The sequence below is a fragment of the Solea solea genome, chromosome 6 (assembly GCF_958295425.1).
Source record: "Solea solea chromosome 6, fSolSol10.1, whole genome shotgun sequence".
Classification (NCBI taxonomy): Eukaryota; Metazoa; Chordata; class Actinopteri; order Pleuronectiformes; family Soleidae; genus Solea; species Solea solea.
In genome coordinates, this window is record NC_081139.1 from 13,873,852 (window position 1) to 13,894,640 (window position 20,789).

The 20,789-nt window shown below is 42.3% G+C and overlaps 1 protein-coding gene across 5 annotated transcripts in view; it reads left to right on the forward strand.

Moving 5' to 3' along the window:
- Nucleotides 1–11,770: 11,770 nt before the first annotated feature.
- epha8 (eph receptor A8) overlaps nt 11,771–20,789 on the forward strand; it is a 102,888-nt gene continuing 93,869 nt past the window's right edge. For 4 of the 5 annotated variants that reach the window (XM_058631591.1, XM_058631592.1, XM_058631593.1 and 1 more), the window contains exon 1: nt 11,772–12,137. In XM_058631591.1, the coding sequence (XP_058487574.1) occupies nt 12,050–12,137 (88 nt within the window). In that variant the 5' untranslated portion in view covers nt 11,772–12,049. Of the gene's footprint in view, nt 12,138–20,789 lie in introns of all 5 variants that reach the window. The other variant, XM_058631596.1, reaches the window with a different exon arrangement.

Genomic DNA, 20,789 nt, shown 5'->3' on the forward strand with positions numbered 1-20,789 from the left:
CTACTTTCTACCATAATGTTTTAAAACTTTTTTTATATCAATTTTAAGATGCAAGTGAAGATTGAATGACTTTATTCCTCCCCCAGGGGGGAAACACACATTCACAACAGCTCAGTTAAGAAATAAAATAAAATAAAATAAAATAAAATAAAATAAAATAAAATAAAATAAAATAAAATAAAATAAAATAAAATAAAATAAAATAAAATAAAATAAAATAAAATAAAATAAAATAAAATAAAATAAAATAAAATAAAATAAAATAGTAAGAAAATTACAAAAAATAAAAAGTAAAAAAGATAAAATTACACTAATATACTCTAATATAGAGTAAGTATCAGGGGTAAGTAGGAAAGTGAGTGGACATTTACGAAGAGGAGTAAAATATCCGAAGTGAGCCATGTGTAACACTTGATCTACATAACTTGTGCACATACAGGAGAACAGAAGTATACACACAGAGAGAAAAAGAAGAGAAAGAGAGTCTGACAGTGTCTCGGCGGAGCAGTCCAGTCCACTCTGATGACTCTCCGACAAGCTTTCGTGAAGAGATAGATACAAGACAAGTGATCACTTTTGGCTGTTTGTCTTAAGGGACGTCACTCTTGTGCAGAAATATATCATGTTCACGAAAAAACATAAAACAGGAGGGTGGAGGAGGGGGGGGGGGTGAAAAAAGAGAACAATAGAAACTCATGTTCATGTTCTATGTTTAAGGCAAATTCTTGTTTTCAGGGAGACTGGTCATTAGGAAAGAGGGTGTGTGTGTGTGTTATGAGAGGACACTCGAGGCTCAGAGGCAGTCTGCTAATTAGCGCTAAACGACAACAACACTGACCCAGCAAAGCTCACGGCTCTCTCTCTCTCTATATCTCTATCTCGCTCTCTCTCACACACAACCTCATTATCGATGTTGCTCTTGGTTAAGACCCTCTCACGGTCCCTGCTGCTCTTTGCTTGGAAAAAAAAACAGGTTCATTGTAACCTGTTCAACATTAAGTTTCCTTTTATTTCAAGGGCTTGAATAATTATAGTCGGTTTATGCATTGACACCATGCACTTATGGTCTAAAGCGTTCCAAAATCCCGTACCTTAAGAAATTTAACACCAGTAGCTGTAGGACCAGGCCTTTATTCAGAACCTTTTAACATCAACAAATGTCTGTTAGATTCAGATCATCAAAATAGTTCACACAATGCTGATTAAGTCTGTCAGCTCCAAACAACTCTCTCGCAGTGTTTCTCAGTATAGTGGGTGTTTACATCTCATGTCACCCAGCAACAACTGCGCACAGGTAGTGATTCATTTTATGTCACAAGACACAAAGCGACAACCCACAACATTTTCAGAGGGAATTCCACTGCTCAAAACAAACAAAAATAAAACTGTTATTAGGATAAATGTTTCTGGCCCCATTCACAGATGAAGGAGCATACAAATAATGTGACATCTTTTCTGTTCATTAAGCTCACAGGCAGAATAGTAATAAAAATCACCAAAGGTTACACAGCGCAGCTTTACTTTAAAGGTTTCGGGACACAGGTTTTTGGAAGTGTGGTTGTATGAGAGTTGGGTGAACTCGACCTAAAGCGCATTAACATGACTTCATTGGTTGTATTATAAATATTTTTAGAATACGATTTGATTGGTTGACACTTGAACTGCCTCTTGTAAAGGAACACGTCTAAACTAGTGTAGTGAAGTGAATAAGCCATGTTTTAGTGGACACCTCCACAGTTTATGTGTAAGCATAAAATAATGAAATGGTCATATTGTGATGTCCTACAGTCTGGATGGTAGTCATGACCCCTGTGGTAAAGCAGGAAATGCCTTAAATACAACATAACACAGTGCATTATTATTAATTTACTGGGCTGAGATCACAGCGAACATACTGTAGGTGTCTGTGATCATTTAAACTGCAGCAGCAGCAGCAGCAGCAAAAGCTTGAGCTCATGCTTGTGTGTTTAGCAGGAGACAAGGACGGAGCGAGGAAAAACACCATTGAAGCAGCAGTCAGTGACATATGCGCGTAATTTAGACTGAATAATCAACGCTCATTACTCAGAGACTGTACTAATCAGGCTGTACACTTTCAGAGCAGATTACATCACGTTGTGTAAATGTACTTTAGCTGTGGGTAAAAATATGATTAGACAAGCAGCTCTGACAGTTTACAGTTGGATTCTGTTCGGTCCCCTAGTAGAACAGGGTTTTCTCCATCCTGGTCCTGGGACCCACTGCCCTGCATGTTTTTGATGTTTCCCGGCTCCAACACACCTGATTCAAATGGTCACTGCAGACGACTGATAACGACCCCTTTATTTGAATCAGGTGTGTTGGAAATGTAAAAAACATGCAGGGCAGTGCGTCCCCAGGACCAGGATTGAGAAACCCTGCTGTGAAGGAAACACTGGGCAACTGCAGAGGAGTTTGAGCTGAAATGAAAGCTCACTTAATACAGCTGACCTAAATGCTCCAACAGATGTGGTCAGGTTGAAGTAGTCGCCCATAAAAAAAGATTTGGAATCATCTTCAGGGACATGAAGACTTCACAATGACGGTCAGCATGAACATCCAGCTTGTAAAAGACCTGTTGGACGCTACAACACCTGTTGCAACCACACAGCTAACTGTATCAAGTGAGGTCCATTAGCACAGACGACTGTTTTTTTTTAACCCACAGGAACCATAAAATGAGGATTTTCAGAGGGTTCCAGAAGGGCAGAGATTTGGTCTCCACAAAGGTAGCACAACGATCATCTTCTGTTCCTTCTACTACTGTTTCTAAGGGTAAATTATAACTATGAATATGATGTCATGTATTAAATGTATTATGTTGGAGAGAAAATTGCCCTTCAGAACACTATTAGACATTTGGAGATTTCAGAGGTGTCTATGCCAGCGACCTGCCTCCAACATTGGCCAGTATTTTCAGGGTTCCTGCTCGGCCTGTCCGCCTCCCGCAGCACCCGGGGTGGTACTTTGGCCTGCAAGACCTTCTGCCCCCGATGGCATAGGCATAGCAGGCAGTCAAACTTCCACTACGTTAAAGTGCAGGTAGGACTTTGGAAGAGTCAGAATACTATAGCTGACCATAATTCAGAGTTTTAAATAGATTTCAAACTTCATATCTGACATTAAACGTTTGCTTGCAATCTCTTATTGGAGGATACTTTCTCTTTTATGTTATGTAAATATTGAAGGTATTTCTGGCTGCTGGGCGTGCACCCTGTTGTTTGCACGTCATTTGGTTGCTGCATCATTTTCATGTCTCTTCTCTTCCAATCTTCCATCAGCAACGGATGCCGGCGCCAATTCTATATTCTGGACTGGCCGTAAAGCATTCAGCCAGACTTCTGACGACACTGACGAGAGCTGACAGTGTCGGACACACTGGGGCGTGCAGTGTCCCGGTCTTTATGTTAAAGCAATGTGTCAATTGCATTTTGATATGCTGTGTAGCCTACTACACTAGGCTTATTACTAGGTATTGGCTGACTGCATCTCCTGTCTCTTTGTCAAATTATGCCATATGGTACACTGCTGGTGTGCTCTGCTTTGTAGGCTTTAGGTTTTCCACAGGGACGTCACCCATGTCATCTACCGTCACAAGATTCTGCCACCTTGAGAGATCACTGTAAAATCAGTACTGCAGTGTTGTAGTTGTGACAAAAGAAAGTGCTGCATATATAAGATGGAGCTAATTTTGAACCCCTCAGTCCTGATGGACAGTTGTGGTTTGAGTAGTAGGCAAAATATAGGATAGCCTTGAATGACAAGAGGCAATATTTTTGTCCAATTTGTCTCCATTGCTTGGCAGTCATTTTTTTTATTCTTGTTCCATAAAATTGTACACCATCAAATAATTAGTGTAAAACTACTCGTCATCCATAATCTGCAATTTGAGGTCCTTGTGCACAGAGTACCATCAGTTGCTGCATTTGTGACAATTTTCTTTTCCCTTTCTGTTATGACTCAACCTCCATCAAAAAGCCCATGTCTGCACGGCTTCTTCTTAAGTACGGCACCTCTGACCTGAAGCTGTGTACACTTGCGTTCCCAGATAAGAGATCACTGACCTATATGTTGGAGGGGGGTGAGCAAAGATATGTGGTATGACAGCCAAAAAGATGAGGAGATTGGAAGAAATCTAAAAAAGATACTCCGTGTTATTCTGTTGCTAGAGAGGTGGACATCTTTATCATGTTAAAGATGTCACATTTTTCTGGAATAAGGGCAATCATCCTGCACTGCACTTATAGGTTTGCTTATGCACCCTTATAAGCAAATAAGTTACACAGGCAGCCTACTTTCTATTATAAACACCAGTATTTATGTTACATCTTTGGGCCCAGAAAGCATTTCTTTCTTTTTCACATAAAAACTAGTCCACTGCCTAATTAATTCCAATTACTTGACTACTTTACTATTCTTTTGATCATTGATAATTCACCATCAGTCCCGTCCATGTTTCAGATAGAAAGCATAAAAGGGAAGGCTTTATGCCCTTTGAGCTGCAGTTCGGTTTTCAGCAGTGATCCATACGTCTGTGCACAAAATGTTGAGATTCATTGACGATCATTTTACGGGTCCATGGGAAAAATAGCAAAGTAGAAGTAGCAAGTGTGAATCTATCTCGGATAGAACCCTTTTGAAGACTCGGGGTAGATCTTCTTTAATGCAATTTCTGGCACTTTATGCTGTTAAGTCTCACATAAAACATATAATTGAGGACATACTATCCTATATATATATACAGCACCCCTGCGACCCTCATGTGGAGGATAAAGTGGTAGAAAATGGATGGATGGATGTATACATTTTGTTTACTTACATTTTTAATTAGGAATTCAATATAAATTTGCAGGCAAGCAGACAGCATTCTTTCAAGTGATTGAAGAGTTAAGTTTAATTCAGTGTAATAAACCTGCAACAAATGTAAAATCAACTAGAAGGAGGTGTATGAATTTTAAATTAAGATCGATTAAAAACAGTATTTCTATTAAATTAGTCAAACTCGGTGTGGTAAGACAATAATGAAATGAATGTCATCCGGAACTGCTCAAGAACATGGAGGACATCCCTCTCTCTGTGTGAGCATATACTCTACAGCACTAGAAACTCAACCTATTGTGAAGTGTGTTAAGTGAAATTTGTCTGGCAATACTTTTATGATGAAGCACAATCCTGATGTTAATTGGTGATGATAAGAGTCAAAATGACCACTTTCAGTGTCATTTTACGGCCGGGTTGGTTTAATAGTTGAAGTTATTTTACGTGAAATTAATTCACTTTGCTATGAAGTGACTCAATTACGCTGAGGTGAAATGAGCGGAGCTGAACTGATCAAAGAATTGACGTGAGACTGGTGACAGAGAGGGAGGGAGGGAGGGAGGGAGGGAGAGAGTATATGTCTGAGTGGCTCTGTCACTACAGTGCTATATTTAGCTAACACACACAACAGCCCCACAACAGTAGACACGCACTGACCCCCACCATCTGGTCTCTCTCTCGCACACACACACACGCAATCACATTTTCCCCCGTGCACAGACACACAATGTGAACTGCAGACATGGTGCACTTATTCAGAGGCCTATCACAAGATGGACAGACACATAACACAGAATTGTCAATACACTTTCTCATAATACCACATGCATACAGTATAAAAGCAAGTGAATATGATTGAACATACAAAAACGAGGCTTCTGATGCTCTGTGTGTGTGTGTAATAACACATAACCCTTCTGAAACACATTTCTCTCCCTCACACAGCTTCACTTATGACAAAAAGGACAAAATGACCCCGACTATGTTTGCTATTGCTTCTCTTTGCGTTCGCATTCATAGCCCATTCATATTCTGAGCCACACGCATCATTCCTATAACACCAGAGCCTCTGAGCGCTATTATCCACACACTCTCCCGGACTTTTTATTATGAATGTGGACATTTCAGCCTCTAGTAGCCAGGACTTTGCACTGCATGCTGCCTAAACTGAGATGCTATGCTCTGATGTTCCCTCTGCTTGGAAACATCAATTACCAAAGTTGCAAGCGGTGGCTGAGACAGCAGCCGGTGTCACTGGGTATACACATCTATTTTCTGATTCAATTCAATACAATAAGGGAGATCATGTTTGGCTGTAAAAATGAAGAGCAAACATTTTGTATCTGGTGAGTAGCTGCCGGCGCTACATTTTAATGGAAAATCATTCCTAGACAGATGGGTGTTTTTCTTTTCTAATATTCTGCTAGTATTTGAAAAATATAGATTTAATTTCTCTGTGTCATTTTGTTAGCCAGCTCCCGACAAAGCATTCCTTTTCTCCTATACAAATCCCTCTGGTCATGCATCTACAGTACATCCGATATTGTCAGAAATCTGTGAAATTCATTTTCCTCTTCTGCTTTTTTGTTGTTGTTCTCGAGTAAGTTGCACGTAAGGGTTCAGAGAGTGTTCTATCCTCTGGTCTGGAAAGATCAGAGCATCAAAGGGTGAAGACGACAATGCAGACGTCCTCACAGAGACGTGCAGCCTATTGGACAGGCAGACTGACAGTGCAGCCTAGTGGTAAAGCAACAGAGTCTCACACATGAGCACGTACACTGACACACGTCACAGATAAGGGACAAAACAGACGCACAGAATAATAACCATGAATATGACATGTATCCCTTTTGCGTCTGTGTTTATATACGTGTGTTTTGCTTTGCCTCGTCCTTTATCAGGACATTGCACATAGGCACAAGGCTCCCCCATACATGCTGTGGAGGGAGCATTATAAACTCACACAGTCAGCCCTGTGTCTCTGGGCCTGAGGAAGGGGGGAGTAGAGGAAGGAGTTTGGCAGGCACAGCACTGCCTGCATTTGGCCTGGACACACTAACCCTCCATCTCCTTCACTTAGCCGACAGCTGCATGTACTGTTTCTTCACACTCAATTTTCATCGACAATATTTTGTAGGACGAGTTGACCCCTTTGATTCCAGTTGTGCGTGTGTGTGGGAGACAGATCAAGTGGTCCCAGGGGTGATGCCTCAGCAGCAGCAGCAGCAGCCCTGTTGTAGTGGCAGTCGAGTGGTGACAATGCTGTGTTTTCACGTCCCTGGGTCTCACTGGATGTACAGTTCAGTTTGGAAGATGTCGGCAGACGTCTGAGCTCAGCTGGGACACACTCATCCTGTACACGTTTGACCGCTGTTACCATTTAATCTTACAGCAGGGGAGTAGTGAAATTTATACAGCAAAGAGTGTAGTAGTAGTAGTAGTAGCATGCAAAATCGTTGTTATTAATGTTGTTATTAACAATAGGTTTCGTAGTTGTAACTTCTGTAGTGCACAGTTTAAGGAACTAGGTATGTTTACAATAAGATATCACACTATGAATTTTGAATATAATTAACATTTTTAGTTTCACAGTTAGCAGGGTGTAGTCAAGGTCACATTTCACATGTCTGATTTGATTTTTATTCTAATTTGAATACATATTCAAGGATTCAACACAGTATATATGGACTTTCATTTCAATGCACTTATGAAGGATCTGCCTTCAGTATTAATCATTATGTAAAATGTACAGCTGCCTGACTAATAAATTCATCTCAGCAGTCAATCACACCTCATCTCACAGCGTCTTTATCTCATTCGGCAACTCAATAAATCAAATCTCATTAAATAACGGACAAAAGAGAAAATGATTTTGAAGTGTCCTACTTTAGTCTGTAATATATTAATAGTAAACACAAATAGATCTCGTACGTGTTGCCATAGTGACCACTTTAACTGCGTCTTGCTTTTGAACTTAAAAGTTAATTTGTTTAATTTGGAAACAGCGCCAGGGAAAACAGAGTGAGTGGCTCTGCAGACGCTGTGTAGTCAACTGTACATTATTAGTTGTACATCGGCTTAACATCAGTGAACATGAATCTCATCTCATGAATACAAATGTGACTAAACAGAGTGTTGAAGAGGTGACACATGACTAAAAACCTCATTTCCTATCAGCTTTGTACACGACTGTGTGTGTGTGTGTGTGTGTTTGTCTAATGATTTTACTTCAGCACAGCTCAGGTCAATGCAGTGGTGTGTGAAAGTTGTGTGTGTCTTGTGTTGCAGTGTGACCAGACCGAAAAACCAACTGATTAGGACAGATACTGTGATTTGGCATGTTTGTAGAGTACCCAACCATCGCATGAATCAATACATAATCATACTTCTGGAATTACAGACACGCAGTGACGTACATTCAATTGGACAGCCCATTCAAAACCCTATCCCTAACCTTAACCATAACCAGTTAATGACTAACCCTAACCTTACTTCAATTCATATCTCAATCCTATCTTTAACCGGATAATCGGGAATGAGGTTCTGTACCATTAGGACCAGGCTTTGGTCCAAATGAGGACTACTGGTCCTGTAAAGGTCAGTCCTTATAAGGTCCTAAATGGCAATCTTGAAAGTGGACGTAGTCCTCCGCTTGCAAAACAAACAGTCGTTATGAAGCCTCGGGGTTTGCGATTTGACGGTCAAGCTGCTGTTAACGGCTTCAGTCCCCATAATCCGCTGTGCAGCCTTTAGGACTCAGACAGTGATGCCTGTAGTGAGGATGCTCTCTACTACTCCTCTGTAGGCCTGGGTGAGAGGACGACACCTCAGCCAGGTGAAGTGCAGCTACTGCTGGCCCTTTTTCACTGTAGCAGCAGTGTTCACAGTCCAGGCCAGGTCAAACGGCACCTTATGGCCCAGGGACTTGTGGCTGTAAGCTCTCTATACCTCAGTCCCTTTGATGATGAGAGGCTGCAGAGGAGGTTTCCTTCGTGAAATCCATTATTATTTCCTTTGTCTTGTCTATGTTGAGGATGAGGTCGTTCTCCAGGCTCTAGTAACCTGACTCATGCCGGCCCTTAATGATTTCCAGGATGACGGTATCATCGCGTTGTCCTGGTTGGAGACAAACAAGTCTATAGTCACATGTGTACATGGGAGGGTTTGGGCCTGAGTCAGCAACCCTGTGGTGAATATAAGCACAACAGAGAACTTGCAATCCCACTCTCACCACATGTGGTCTTTCAGTCAAGAAGTCCAGTATCCAATTGGAGGTGAGGGTCAGGATAACAAGGACAACAAGGTCTCAATCAGCTTTCCTGCCTGGATGATGTTGAAGTCCACTGATCAGTCAGGGCAGTGGGCAAACTGTAGAGGGTCAACACTGTCTGGGGCTACAGAGTTCATGGCTACTGATGTAAGCGCCACTGATGTCTACTTTTTTAGGGTCTGGGTTAAGGACAAGTTCAAGATGTCCACATACAGACCAGCTAGTTCAGCACAGGCCTTCAAAACTCTTCAAAAATCTTCTGCCCCCCCCCCCCCCCCCCCCCCCCCCGCCTTGTAGGGTTCACCTGCTTGTGAACCTTTAGGACCTGTGTTAGTGTGTTACCTGGAATGTCGTGTCTCTAGGGTAACAGAGGGATTTTGAGGGAGTGTCATTGCTGAACCTGTCAAACCTGGCAGAGAATGAGCTGAGGTAGTCTGGAAGGGTGGCATCCCGGGTTTCCATGCTGGTTTTGTTTCCCCTGTATTTTCTGACTGACTGGATATGCTGCCACATACTACATGTGTTTTTATTTGGATGGATGCTCTCAAGTTCTTGGGAGAGTGCCCTCTTTGCAGCTCGTACAGGGACTTCTTGTACTCCTCTCTATCTCCTCACTTGAAAGCTTCACACCTCTTTATGCATAATGAAAGCGGCGTTGGGATGTTTTCATGATCATTGATCATGTTGGGTATTTCTTTCAGTGCACACTCTCAATAATGCCTTACAGTTCTCTGGGTAAATAAAGCAGCCTACAGTTTATTAAGGTTAAATATTCGACATTTAGAGATACAGTCAGTGCACCAAGACTGCTTGACAAAGATGGCCGTTCCTCCCCACGGGTCTTGCCACATTCCTCATTGTTTCCATCAGCGCTAACAAACATTTTGCCTTCCAGTGGTATGGCTTTGTTGGGTGTCTCTCTACCACTCCTGTTTCACAAAACACAGCATGGAGCAGTCCTGCATGTCCCACTAACCCTAACCATGGGGCCTGGCTTTCAATGCATAGTAGCTCAATGCATTATGAGACTCACTGTTGCCAGCTGTGAAACTTATTGCATGATACTTGCTGTGGATCACACTTGCGTCCACTCATATGTGTCGCATTTTGAACATAATTTTCAAAAGACAGAAGAAGAAGAAGAAGAGAGGAGAAAAAGGTTATTGATGTAGGCTAATTTTCCCATAGCCCTGCATAAAAATTTAACTATTTTTGCAACCAGCAGAATCGCCCCTTGGCGGCTAAGCACTTCTTTCATCCTTCTTCATATCCTTCTCTTTATAGATGTGAGGACACTTATACAGACAATGCATTCCTTAGCCCCTTATTCTGTGTTCACACCAGACGTGATTTGCTGCGTTGCTCCGCGTCAATCACGTCTATCTATTGTGGAATCATTTAGTACACTTTGTGACGCAGTGAGAGCACTGGCCGCAAGTTGCCGTATTTTAAACAGAAGTAACAGGCATTTCTTTTTACCGTCAACCAAAGCATTGTCGCACTCTCTGTTGTGCAAACGTAAATTCATATGGCGCACACCCGCACTGGTGTGGGCGCAAACGCACAAGACGACGGTTTCTTCTGTTCGGACTTTTCCACTAGAGATAAAGTGTCAGCTCTGAGTGTCCACACAAAAACAATATGTTTCCCCGAGTGGTGTCTTCCACTGGCAAGTACGCAATGTCATTCAGAGAATCGCAACACTGATTAGCCGCGATAGCTGCGATTTTGATGCTTGTCTATTACGTCGTTTGGCCCGATTGACATGAAAATCGTGTGTGCATTGACTTGGTATGTACACTTGTGACGCGTCCAGTGTGAACACACGTTATCCGAACCCTCGAGACTGTCCTCCAATAAAACGTACATATAGGTCGTATGCAGGAATTACGACCTATGTTTACGTTTTCAAAACATGCGCCCCTAGCGGTTGTATACATAACAGCAACCACTTCCGCCTTAGACGCCGTATCTAGTGGCTTCGCCGATGTCGGCACCGGCAGTCGGCTCAGTAGCGAGTGCGCTGCGCCGGAGCACGGTCGACAATGGTTCAGTCCCTAACTATACCACCTTTTTAATATTTTTTTTATTTTTACTACCTAACCCTGTCTTTTTGCCCTAACCCTACCCTCAGTAACATTTGTGCATATTCGAGTTGGAAAATACTACCTTTACGTTGCATTCAGGGGTTTGAAATAAACGACCCACAGTCACGTTTTCAGAAAACGACCTATATGTACGTTTCAGTTGGAGGACAGGTTGGAACCCTCACAACTGACTGTCTTAACTCAAACCTAACCATAAAAGTCTTAACCCTCAAAAAGCCCTTTGGAAATGAGGAACTTAAAATTAAAATTAAAATGGACAAATGGTTTTGAAACATACAAAAGTGTCAATGCACTTGAGCCTGGCAGACATGCATGCATCCAATCCGTCATTTATTTGCCACTGGGTAGGTGAGGTGGTGGAGCGCAGTATCTGCTCCGGACCGACGGAGACGAACCGAAAGTGATGGAAGTTGGACCGGCAGGTGTGGCGAGAAGGTGTGGCTGTGGTGGAGCGTGCGGTGTGCAGTGCTGCGCTCCTATTGGCTGCTGGCGCTTTGACTGGCGTGCTCGTCCCTCCCTCTTTCTCCTTATGCCCGCTGAAAGTGTGTGTATGAATGTGCGTGTTCGTGTGAGGGAACCGGCAGTCTGAAGTGAGCCACTGAGGCAGGCTCCAACACTCCAACCCAATGAGCTCACAGCCTTCACACACACACACACACACACACACTCTCTCTCTCACACACACTCGCCTCAACCCTGGGAGACAAGAGAAAAGAGCAGGAGAGAGTAGAGACAGAGTGTGGCAGAGAGAGGGAGAGTGAGGGAGTAATAGTGGAGAGAGGGAGAGAGAGAGAGAGAGGCAGCGGGAGACTGGCGGGGTGTTAGAAGGAACACCATGGTTTCAGATCCGGGGCTGACCGTGATGCTGCTGTGGACTATATCTCTACAGGCTCTGGGCACGGCGGGATCCAAAAGCAATGAAGGTAAGGGAGGAGAGAGAGAGTGAGAGCTCGTTTAAATATACATAGTTAAATATCGCATCTATTCTGACAGCGGGGATTAACTTCATACATGTGGAGTTCCTGGACAACACAGAGTGTGTGTCATATGAAATCAAAGTTTGTAGTGTGTGTCTCTGTAATTGTGTGTGTTTGAACTTGACATTGTGTCCAGGTGTCTGTCAGGCAGTGAGAGTGAGACTGTCTTTCTGTTTCCATCTCCCAGATCTGAGATGAACATCTTATTTGTGTGTGTATTTTTGAGCTTCTTAAACAATGTGTGTGTGTGTGTGTGTGTGTATGTGTGTGTGCGCGCACAGGTGTCTATATATGTGCACACACTTTGTTCCCATATGGTTACAGTTGGGAGTTTGTTTACTTCCCTCCTCCTCTCCTTCATCTTTCCACCACAAGATGGAAAAGTGTTGTTGTCACTTGTTCGACTGATGCCACACACACACACACACACACACTACAAAGTCCCCTGGTACCTTTCAATATATTGATGGGTGTGTGTGTGTGTGAGTAAGAGAGAGAGAGCAAGAGAGAGACGGGGTCCTTGACATAGGTCTAGTCTCAGGAGACGGAGTGACAGCGGAAATTCCAGCGTAAAGGGCCCTCTTCATCCCTGACAACAACATTCAGCTCAACCACTGCAGGGGAAAAAAGGCAGCGGAGGAAGAGGAAGAGGAAGAGGGAAAAAATTGTGTAGAAAGAGGGAGAGAGAAAGAGAGAGAGAGAGAGATCAGTCCTGTGGTTCAGCTGGTATTACCTCAGCAGTGAAGAGATGAGGGCAAACATTTATCCTGTACTAAGCTGTGTCAAGTCGAGACAGGAGTGTCGGGCTGCCTCGGGTCAGAGCAGAGCAGGAAATATGGACAGACAGACAGACAGACAGACGGTCTGTCTACTTGAGCTGTACTCCTCGCTAAAGTTGTTGTCACTGACTGTCCTCATCCGTCCCTGTCTTTTGTCTTCAGCATTTAAATTCATTAAGCTTCTCCTGTGATCGTTATTACCCTTCTGACGAACACCTGGAACAAAAAAAGGCATCCCTACCGCCTCCCGCCTCCTCCCTGCTCACTAAATTTAAAAGAAATTGGTTTACAATTTGTGATCCCAGTCCTTGAATGAACTCACCTGGCAGTCTGAATCCAGGTGTAAAAGCAGATCGTTCGTCATTGGTCTGCAGGTCTCACACACAAACTCCCCTCAAAACTACATCACAACAACAACGTTGTATTTGCCATACAAAAAAACATGTTCATTCATTGCTATTTTGGTAATTTTATGTGGAAAGATGACAGGAAAATGTATAAAATCAGTGGATTTAAAGTAACTTTTGACTTCATTAAAATGGCTGACAATATAAAGGTGTATAGGTTATAATTGCAGCTGGGTGGGATTTTAAAGATTTAATTTGTAAACTTGCAAAAAAATGAAAGGGGTAGATTAATGAAAGTATAGAATCTCAAATAATCGCTAAGATTATAAAGTAATTTATTTCCAAGAAAACAAAAGAATGCTCTGTTGAGTCAGTTTGCAAGGTTGCATAAACTTTTTCACGCCACAGACACTGCTGTTCACTATGTATTAAGACTGCCGTATAATGACACTCAAATTTACCAATCAGATAACACTTCCATTTTATTATTATTATATAATTTTCCCTGCTGTAATCAAACCTGGGACTTAAGGTCCATCTCACAAACGTCTTATTTATTTGATCAACAGAACTAACCACATCTGTCAAAAATAAAATATATTACAAACTAAAAATCCTCTTAAAACAAGTTGCAGACCTCAAACATTTATTCCGACCCCAAATAAAATATTTTTTACACATGTTTAATTACAGTGTGGAGACGTTTGTGAGTAGAAATGTTTCTTCTTTCTGTTTCTCCTTATTATGTCACAAGATGAAAACTGCAGCTGTGAAAAAGTCGTAATGCGACTTCAACGTTAACTTGTATTCACAGCAGTTCATCCCATAAAGACTCTCTGTCAGAGACCTGTGAATGTAAGATCATGAGCTTAACACTCAAACTGTCCTCAAAAAAACACTAACGACTCTTTTACCCGAGTTTTGTGTGTAATTTAGTGTAAGAACAGTTGATGTCTGAAAGATAACAGTTTGCGATCCACAATGATGGCTCAGAAAATTAAATTTCTCCTCCTTGCTTTGGTTTGGCAGTAGTCCGACTCGAAGGCAATTACAAATATTACATGCAAATAGACGAGATAACCTTTGGAGTGAATGAGGAGCAGCTAAATTAGATTCACGGAGGAACAGGTAACTCTTCGCACAACCACACGCAGGGCTCACACACGCACACTTAGTATTTACATGGGACACGCGCCACTACTTAATTTTGTACATAGACTATACCATAGTCGTAGTCAGCCATTTTGTTTTTGTGCATTGTTATTGTCTGCTGTCATGTTCATCTTAACATGGACACCATTATTTCTATCGGGGTGAATATACGGTGCATCCCAATTATTATTTAATTCATAACTATATGTGATTCGTAAATCCTTCTCCATAATTCAACTTCTCTTCAATCCTTGTGGTTTATTTATTTGTGTTGGAGCGCTGTGTGTGTGTGTGTGTGTGTGAGACGGAGAGATTGAGTGAGTGTGTGTGTGTGTGTCTAAGTACGTGAAGGAGGAACAAAGAGGCAAAGGGAAAGCTCGTCTCATGATGTTGACTTCTATGAACATGTTTGTGTACTTCTTCGTAAGGAAAGATGTGAAGCAGTGAATTTCGATGTGAGAGACATGATAATTACTGTAGAATCAGATGAAAAAGAGAAGGAGCCGAAGTCAGTGACAGACCTGCGGGGAATGTGGAGGAGGAGGAGGAGGAGGAAAGTAAAAGCCTCTTCAGCTCAGCTTACCCATATATTTCATATACGGGCTTGGATGTGAGCGCCCTGTATGGAAAGCTTTAAATTCTTTGGGTAAATTCGCAGACACTGTGGATTTGCTGCAGTGTTGGCTGTTCGGATTTTTGCAGACCTTTATCTCATGATATGGAAATAATAAATAAAAAGGTGATGTGTCCCATTGGTCTGTAAAACCAGGTCAGGCATGTCAGTTAATCACATTACAAATAAGACACGTAGGTTTCAAGCAAGGACAAAACTAAATGTACAAGGCTGATTTCACATATATTTATAATTTTAAACATACTGTAGATTGACATCTATTGTAGGTTTTTTTTTAAAATTGTTATTGCGACACTACATCTTCAACAAATTCTGTGTCTCAAGACCAGAGCCAGTTATTTGATTAGCTGTTTGCTCATTGAGGCCGAAGTAACAGCCAATCACCAAACAAGCTTATGATTGAATCACATGAACCGCGACAATGTTAAAAGTTTGATCCCTGAGACATTACATTAGCACGACTATTTATGGGTCAAGACTATTGTTTATCCGGAATTGTCACCTGAAAATCGATTTGCTCCTGTATCTTGAACGGGTTGTGACAACTTTCTCCGTCCACAGATATGTAGACACTCATGCACAGCATGGACGCACCTGTACTTACGCACCTGACCAAATAGCCTGAACCTAAACCACCTCAGTAACCCTTTCTCTCCCACTGGGATATAACCCAATGCCACTTTCTGCAACACAACGCAAGCTTTCTTGTCGTTAAGTCAGTCTGGAAGCTGTAAACCCAAAACACCAGCACAGCTGTGGAAGTTCTTCAAATGGTCGTGCAGAAATGATGTTTTCAAAGAAACAATTTGAGGATCTAACAATCTCACTGAGTTTTAAGGCAATAAAAAATGACCACATCGAAGTTGTTGGCATGAAATGGCAATTTGTGAATCAGGCCTCAGAAGATTCCAGATGAAGAGCAATCTTGTTTTGTTTACAGCAGCTCTAACATTTATTATGTGTGTGTGTGTGTGTGTGTGTGTGCACGCCTGTACAGAGGTGGTGGTTTCCCTGAGCAGCTCCTCCTGTCTGTGGGCACCGGCCATGATTTCCAGCGGGGACTCAGAGCGCTGCTTCTCGTTGTTGTTCGTTCTAAGGAACATAAAACGAGCCACACACAGAGAAGGGCATGCTGCTAATGAGCTGGTCGTAGGTGGATGATTATTACCACTTACCGCTGCTGTGGGACGACCAACAGGAGAAGCAGAGAGAGAGAGAGAGAGAGGGAGAATGGTATTATTATTACCATTATTATTACATTATTTTATCATCGAACACCTAATTTTGAGGCTGCAAAATCACTGGCAAAACAGGAAATGAAGAACAGAGCCGTGCCGCTGGGAGCTGCTGGTTTGTCTTTGTGCAATAAAAGGGAAACAAATGAAACAAATTTTTGTCTGTGTAGGGGTAAAAAAGGAAAGCAAGAGCGAGTGAGGCTTTTGATTTTGATCACTGCTGCGGTTGGGCTCTGACACTGCTGTTTGTATTGATGTCTCCACAGTCCACAGAGTACCTGCTGCTCGTCGTCTAGTAACATCATGTGAGAGAAACGCAGGAATTTGTCATAATTAATAGCTCAGAGGAGAAGGGGAAAAAAAATAAAACATTTCAGCCACAGAATTGTTCTAAACACCAAAGTTGCTGCAGTGTGTGTTGCTCAAGGACACGTGAGCAGGCAGACTGACAAGGAAAGATGTTTTCCTGCACGTGGTTTCATATTTCAGCTTTTATTGACTGAAGGAGCCGTTCTTTTTTTTCCCCACCGCCCCGCCGCAACTGCACGGCCAAACTATAGTCTCAAGTCTCTCGCATCAAAAATAGATCACCATCTTCATCAATCAGTCTGTTGGTGTGTTTCTTTCACACGCTCGCCCTCGCTTCTTTTGTTTGCTTTGCCCAATCACTTACAGCTGTCAGATCGCTGTCAATATTAGACGTACAGCGTGAGGAGACGCGGCTGCCTGTGAGGGGGGGTTACACTCACAGAGAGCTCGTACGTAAGGTTTCGCCCCCGAGTCTGAAAAACGATCTTTCAGATACTCCGTTGTATTAATTACATTAACAGCAAATGACTGCGAAACACAGCACCTCACACCACTCGTGTCCGTCATTGTAAAAAGAGTCCACATGACTCTTTATTCTCACTTTCTGCTCAGCAGTAACAGTGAGAAGCCTGTGTTGTGGGGACACTTTAAAAAAACAAACAAAAAAAACAGATAGGGCGTGAACCTTTCCTCTCCCTGTATCTGTTGTCTTTGTCCTAACATAGGTTTGGTTATGACTGCTCCCCCTTTCCCTCCCCAAGGCTCTGGTCATTATTGAGACATCAGCCTTGTTAGCCAGCTGTCGACAGGAATATAGGAACTACCTGATCAATACTGCCGAGTCTGCCAGTCCTCATGAGTGAACACATGAAGCGCACAACGGCGCACAAAGCACGGGCCTCTCCTGAGAACTTTCCGCGTGCCCATTAGCAGGACCTGATGCTGGGTTGGCCCAACATCAGCAGCCTCTGTGATAGCAGCTGCAATCGCTGGGTAATTCATGGTCCTGTGCTCTGTCAAGGTAGGCTCGAAGTTCCCGTACTGAGAGGGCTAAGAATGAATTGAAAGAATGAGCGGCGGAGAAAAGGAGGCTGTAGGCGAAGCTCAGTGGTTCTGTAATGGGTCGGTGTTGTGGCTGTGTTGGCACATCCCTCCTGGAAAGAGATCTCTACGATGTTTCCGTCGTGGGGGCTGATGAATGACGCAGATGTGGCTCTGCAGCAATGGTCTCCTCTCCTCTGTCATACACAGACAGAGGAACACAGCGTGTGTTCGAAAACAACAGAGAGTGCTGTGTGATGGGAGGGATAGACGGGCAGAGAGTGAGACGGGGGGAAAGACGCGTGGAGAGTGCAAGACGATCGCGGCTTTAGAACAAAGAGAGACGAAGAAAGGGAAAGAGGGGCAGGCTTGCGTCTCAGATGTGTCTCCTCAAGTTCTGTTGGTGGGTGTCTTTATCAGCACCAGCGAGAGCATCTTGCCGATAATTTGCAGCACTCAATTCCCTTCAATCCATTATAGGATTTAAATGTTCATTAAGTTTAATAGAAGCCCAGTGGAGGTCTAATATGCTCTGATAAACACTGGCAAACCTGCCAACCTGTTCCAATTGCTGCGGCAACAAAGCACCATCCAACTAATAAGGTCAAACTCAAAGTTTGTGCTCGGCTCATGTTGTGAAGTGGCTTTTCTCAGCGTTAAAGCGGCTTGTGCAGCAGCAGCAGCAAACTGAGAGCATAGTGGAGATATTCATCACTAAGTCGTCTGAAATAACTGACAAAATAGGTCAAATTGTTCACATATCTTAAGAGTCCAGCGTGACTCATCCGAGATTGTTTTGCTTTTGTTGGCAGGACCGTGTTCTCTGTCCCAAATAAAAGTACTTGGTTTGGATGTGGGCAAACTCACTTTGCTGTTGTTATGCCCGGGATGTGTGAGCGGTGCAGACTCACACAGGGAGTCTGTCTGCTGCGCTGAGCTTTTACTGTGACACCTCTGTGTTTATAGGGGTTTGCCTCTCAGAATGGTCTTTAACAAGTATGCTTATGTACTCCACTAACTGTGGGGAAGATATGGAGTGGTACAGCTTTTAGCAAAGAGCCTGCAAATATTTGTCACCACAGATAGAGTCTTCGAGTGTGAGCTGTGTGCGGTACGTGTTGAAAATAGGCAAGTGCCCCGGCTCTTAGAAGAGCACCACAACTCGCATGGCAGTGACAGTGATGTGAACAATTTAACCCGGTTGTTTTAATTCAACACTGGGAGTCAAAGCCAATGTTTTTTGTGTGTTTTTGTTTATTTGCCACAATTATGCGTTAGGGTTAGCACCCAACTCCCCCTTCTCCATAAAGGCCATCTCACATACAATGCATGCATTTATTTACTAATCTTGTGTTTTCGATGTGGCAAACATATTATACTATATATGAAATGTTAAATACACATATGTAAAAGTGTTTCACACTAATATTTTTATATCAAACATAGCGTAACGAATACCTCAAGTGACATACATGCAAACTCATGAGGAGTGCGTTTCTTTGTTCTTCCAGACAACCCTTCGTTTAGTATTATATTTAGTATTATATCGCTTTTATAATGATCTGGTTCACTTTAAGAGTCCGAGTTCCAATCACTGGTGTGAGAAGTGCTTGAGATGTGTGGCTCGCACTCGCAGCATGGCTGCTCTAACCTCTGACTTGAGTTTTTGCATACAGTGTGAATGTTTGAATTTTAAATGAAAAACCCATTTGCATTTCTTTTTGGATTTTTGTCATCATGATAATAAAATTAAAATTAAGATATCCAGTGATGCTCTGTAATGAGCATGAGCCGTTTCTATATCCAGCATGACCTTAAATGCAAAAGGTGTGTATTGTTGTATTGTGTATGTTGTGTATGTGTATTGATCCTGTGGAGATCATCAGTTATTTTGTCGTTTTCCCTTTAGAGTAATGCTTAGTGTATATTCCTCAGAATGACATAGAATAAAGCATTTTTAGACATCAAATGACAAGGCTAAATGTTACCTGATCTGAATCAATGTAATTAGAGAGTAGGCACACACACACAAATCAGTTTTAGACTCTTATTTAAATATAATACGTTAAACAAACACAGGTTATGCTCCAAGATGCAAACCTTAACATTGTCTCTGTCGGGGCATTTGAAAAGTGAATTACCCTCATGTTATTCTACAATTCACAGTTCCGATTTGTTGCTCCATTTGTGGCGGGTAAGCCAGATTGTACACCTGAGCCTGCTTCCATCAGGAAATAATGTGTTCTACACACACTAATCTCTCCATCTATCACAGGCAGGATGTAATTAATATATGGCAATGGGGGAATGGGCAGGTAACTCATCATATATCTGATTAAAATCCTGTTGTATATGCAAACACAATTCATAGAGATGCACATGGGCACAATTCACATGTATGTAAATACACTCACACACACACACACACACTCCTAATCGACTTATCTCTGTGGCAATAATATTAATGCGCTGTATATGTGAAACATTAATCTATAGAAAACGGAGGCACTTATAATTTAACCATGCACATGGGGGATGAAGAGGAGAAAGGGAATATTGCAGGGTATTGTGGGAAACGGTTTGTATACGTCTGTTTCAGTGTCTTGCATCAGCAGCCAGCCTCTGGGAAGTAACCGCAGCATTTACCATAAAGAAAATCTGCTCGTTTTTTGGAGGACGGGACTGTTCTGTAGGAAACCTAAAAAGAACCTTTTCATGTCCTGACCTTCTGACCTTTACTCTGTACTAACATGAACCATCATCAGCACATAAAGACACATTCAGAGCACAGGACAGCGCATGGATAGTCTAGATATTTTAGTGATATAATGTCTCAAGAGGTTAAAGTAAAAAAACAAAAATGGCTGTGTTTTTTTGCATTTTACAGCAGCATTTGCCAGATTGCAGACTCTGCCAGCTGCATGTATTTTATTTAGTTTATTGCTGCCTGTAAAAATGTGTTTAATTATTCCTTTATCTGTTCTCTTTAAACAACACTCGCTCCGTGTTTTATGGCTAACACCAGCATGTGAGTAATCCTTAAAAACAACAGCAGAAAGCTCATTTAAATGAAGTTAATTCCAAGAAGTTACCTGGACTAT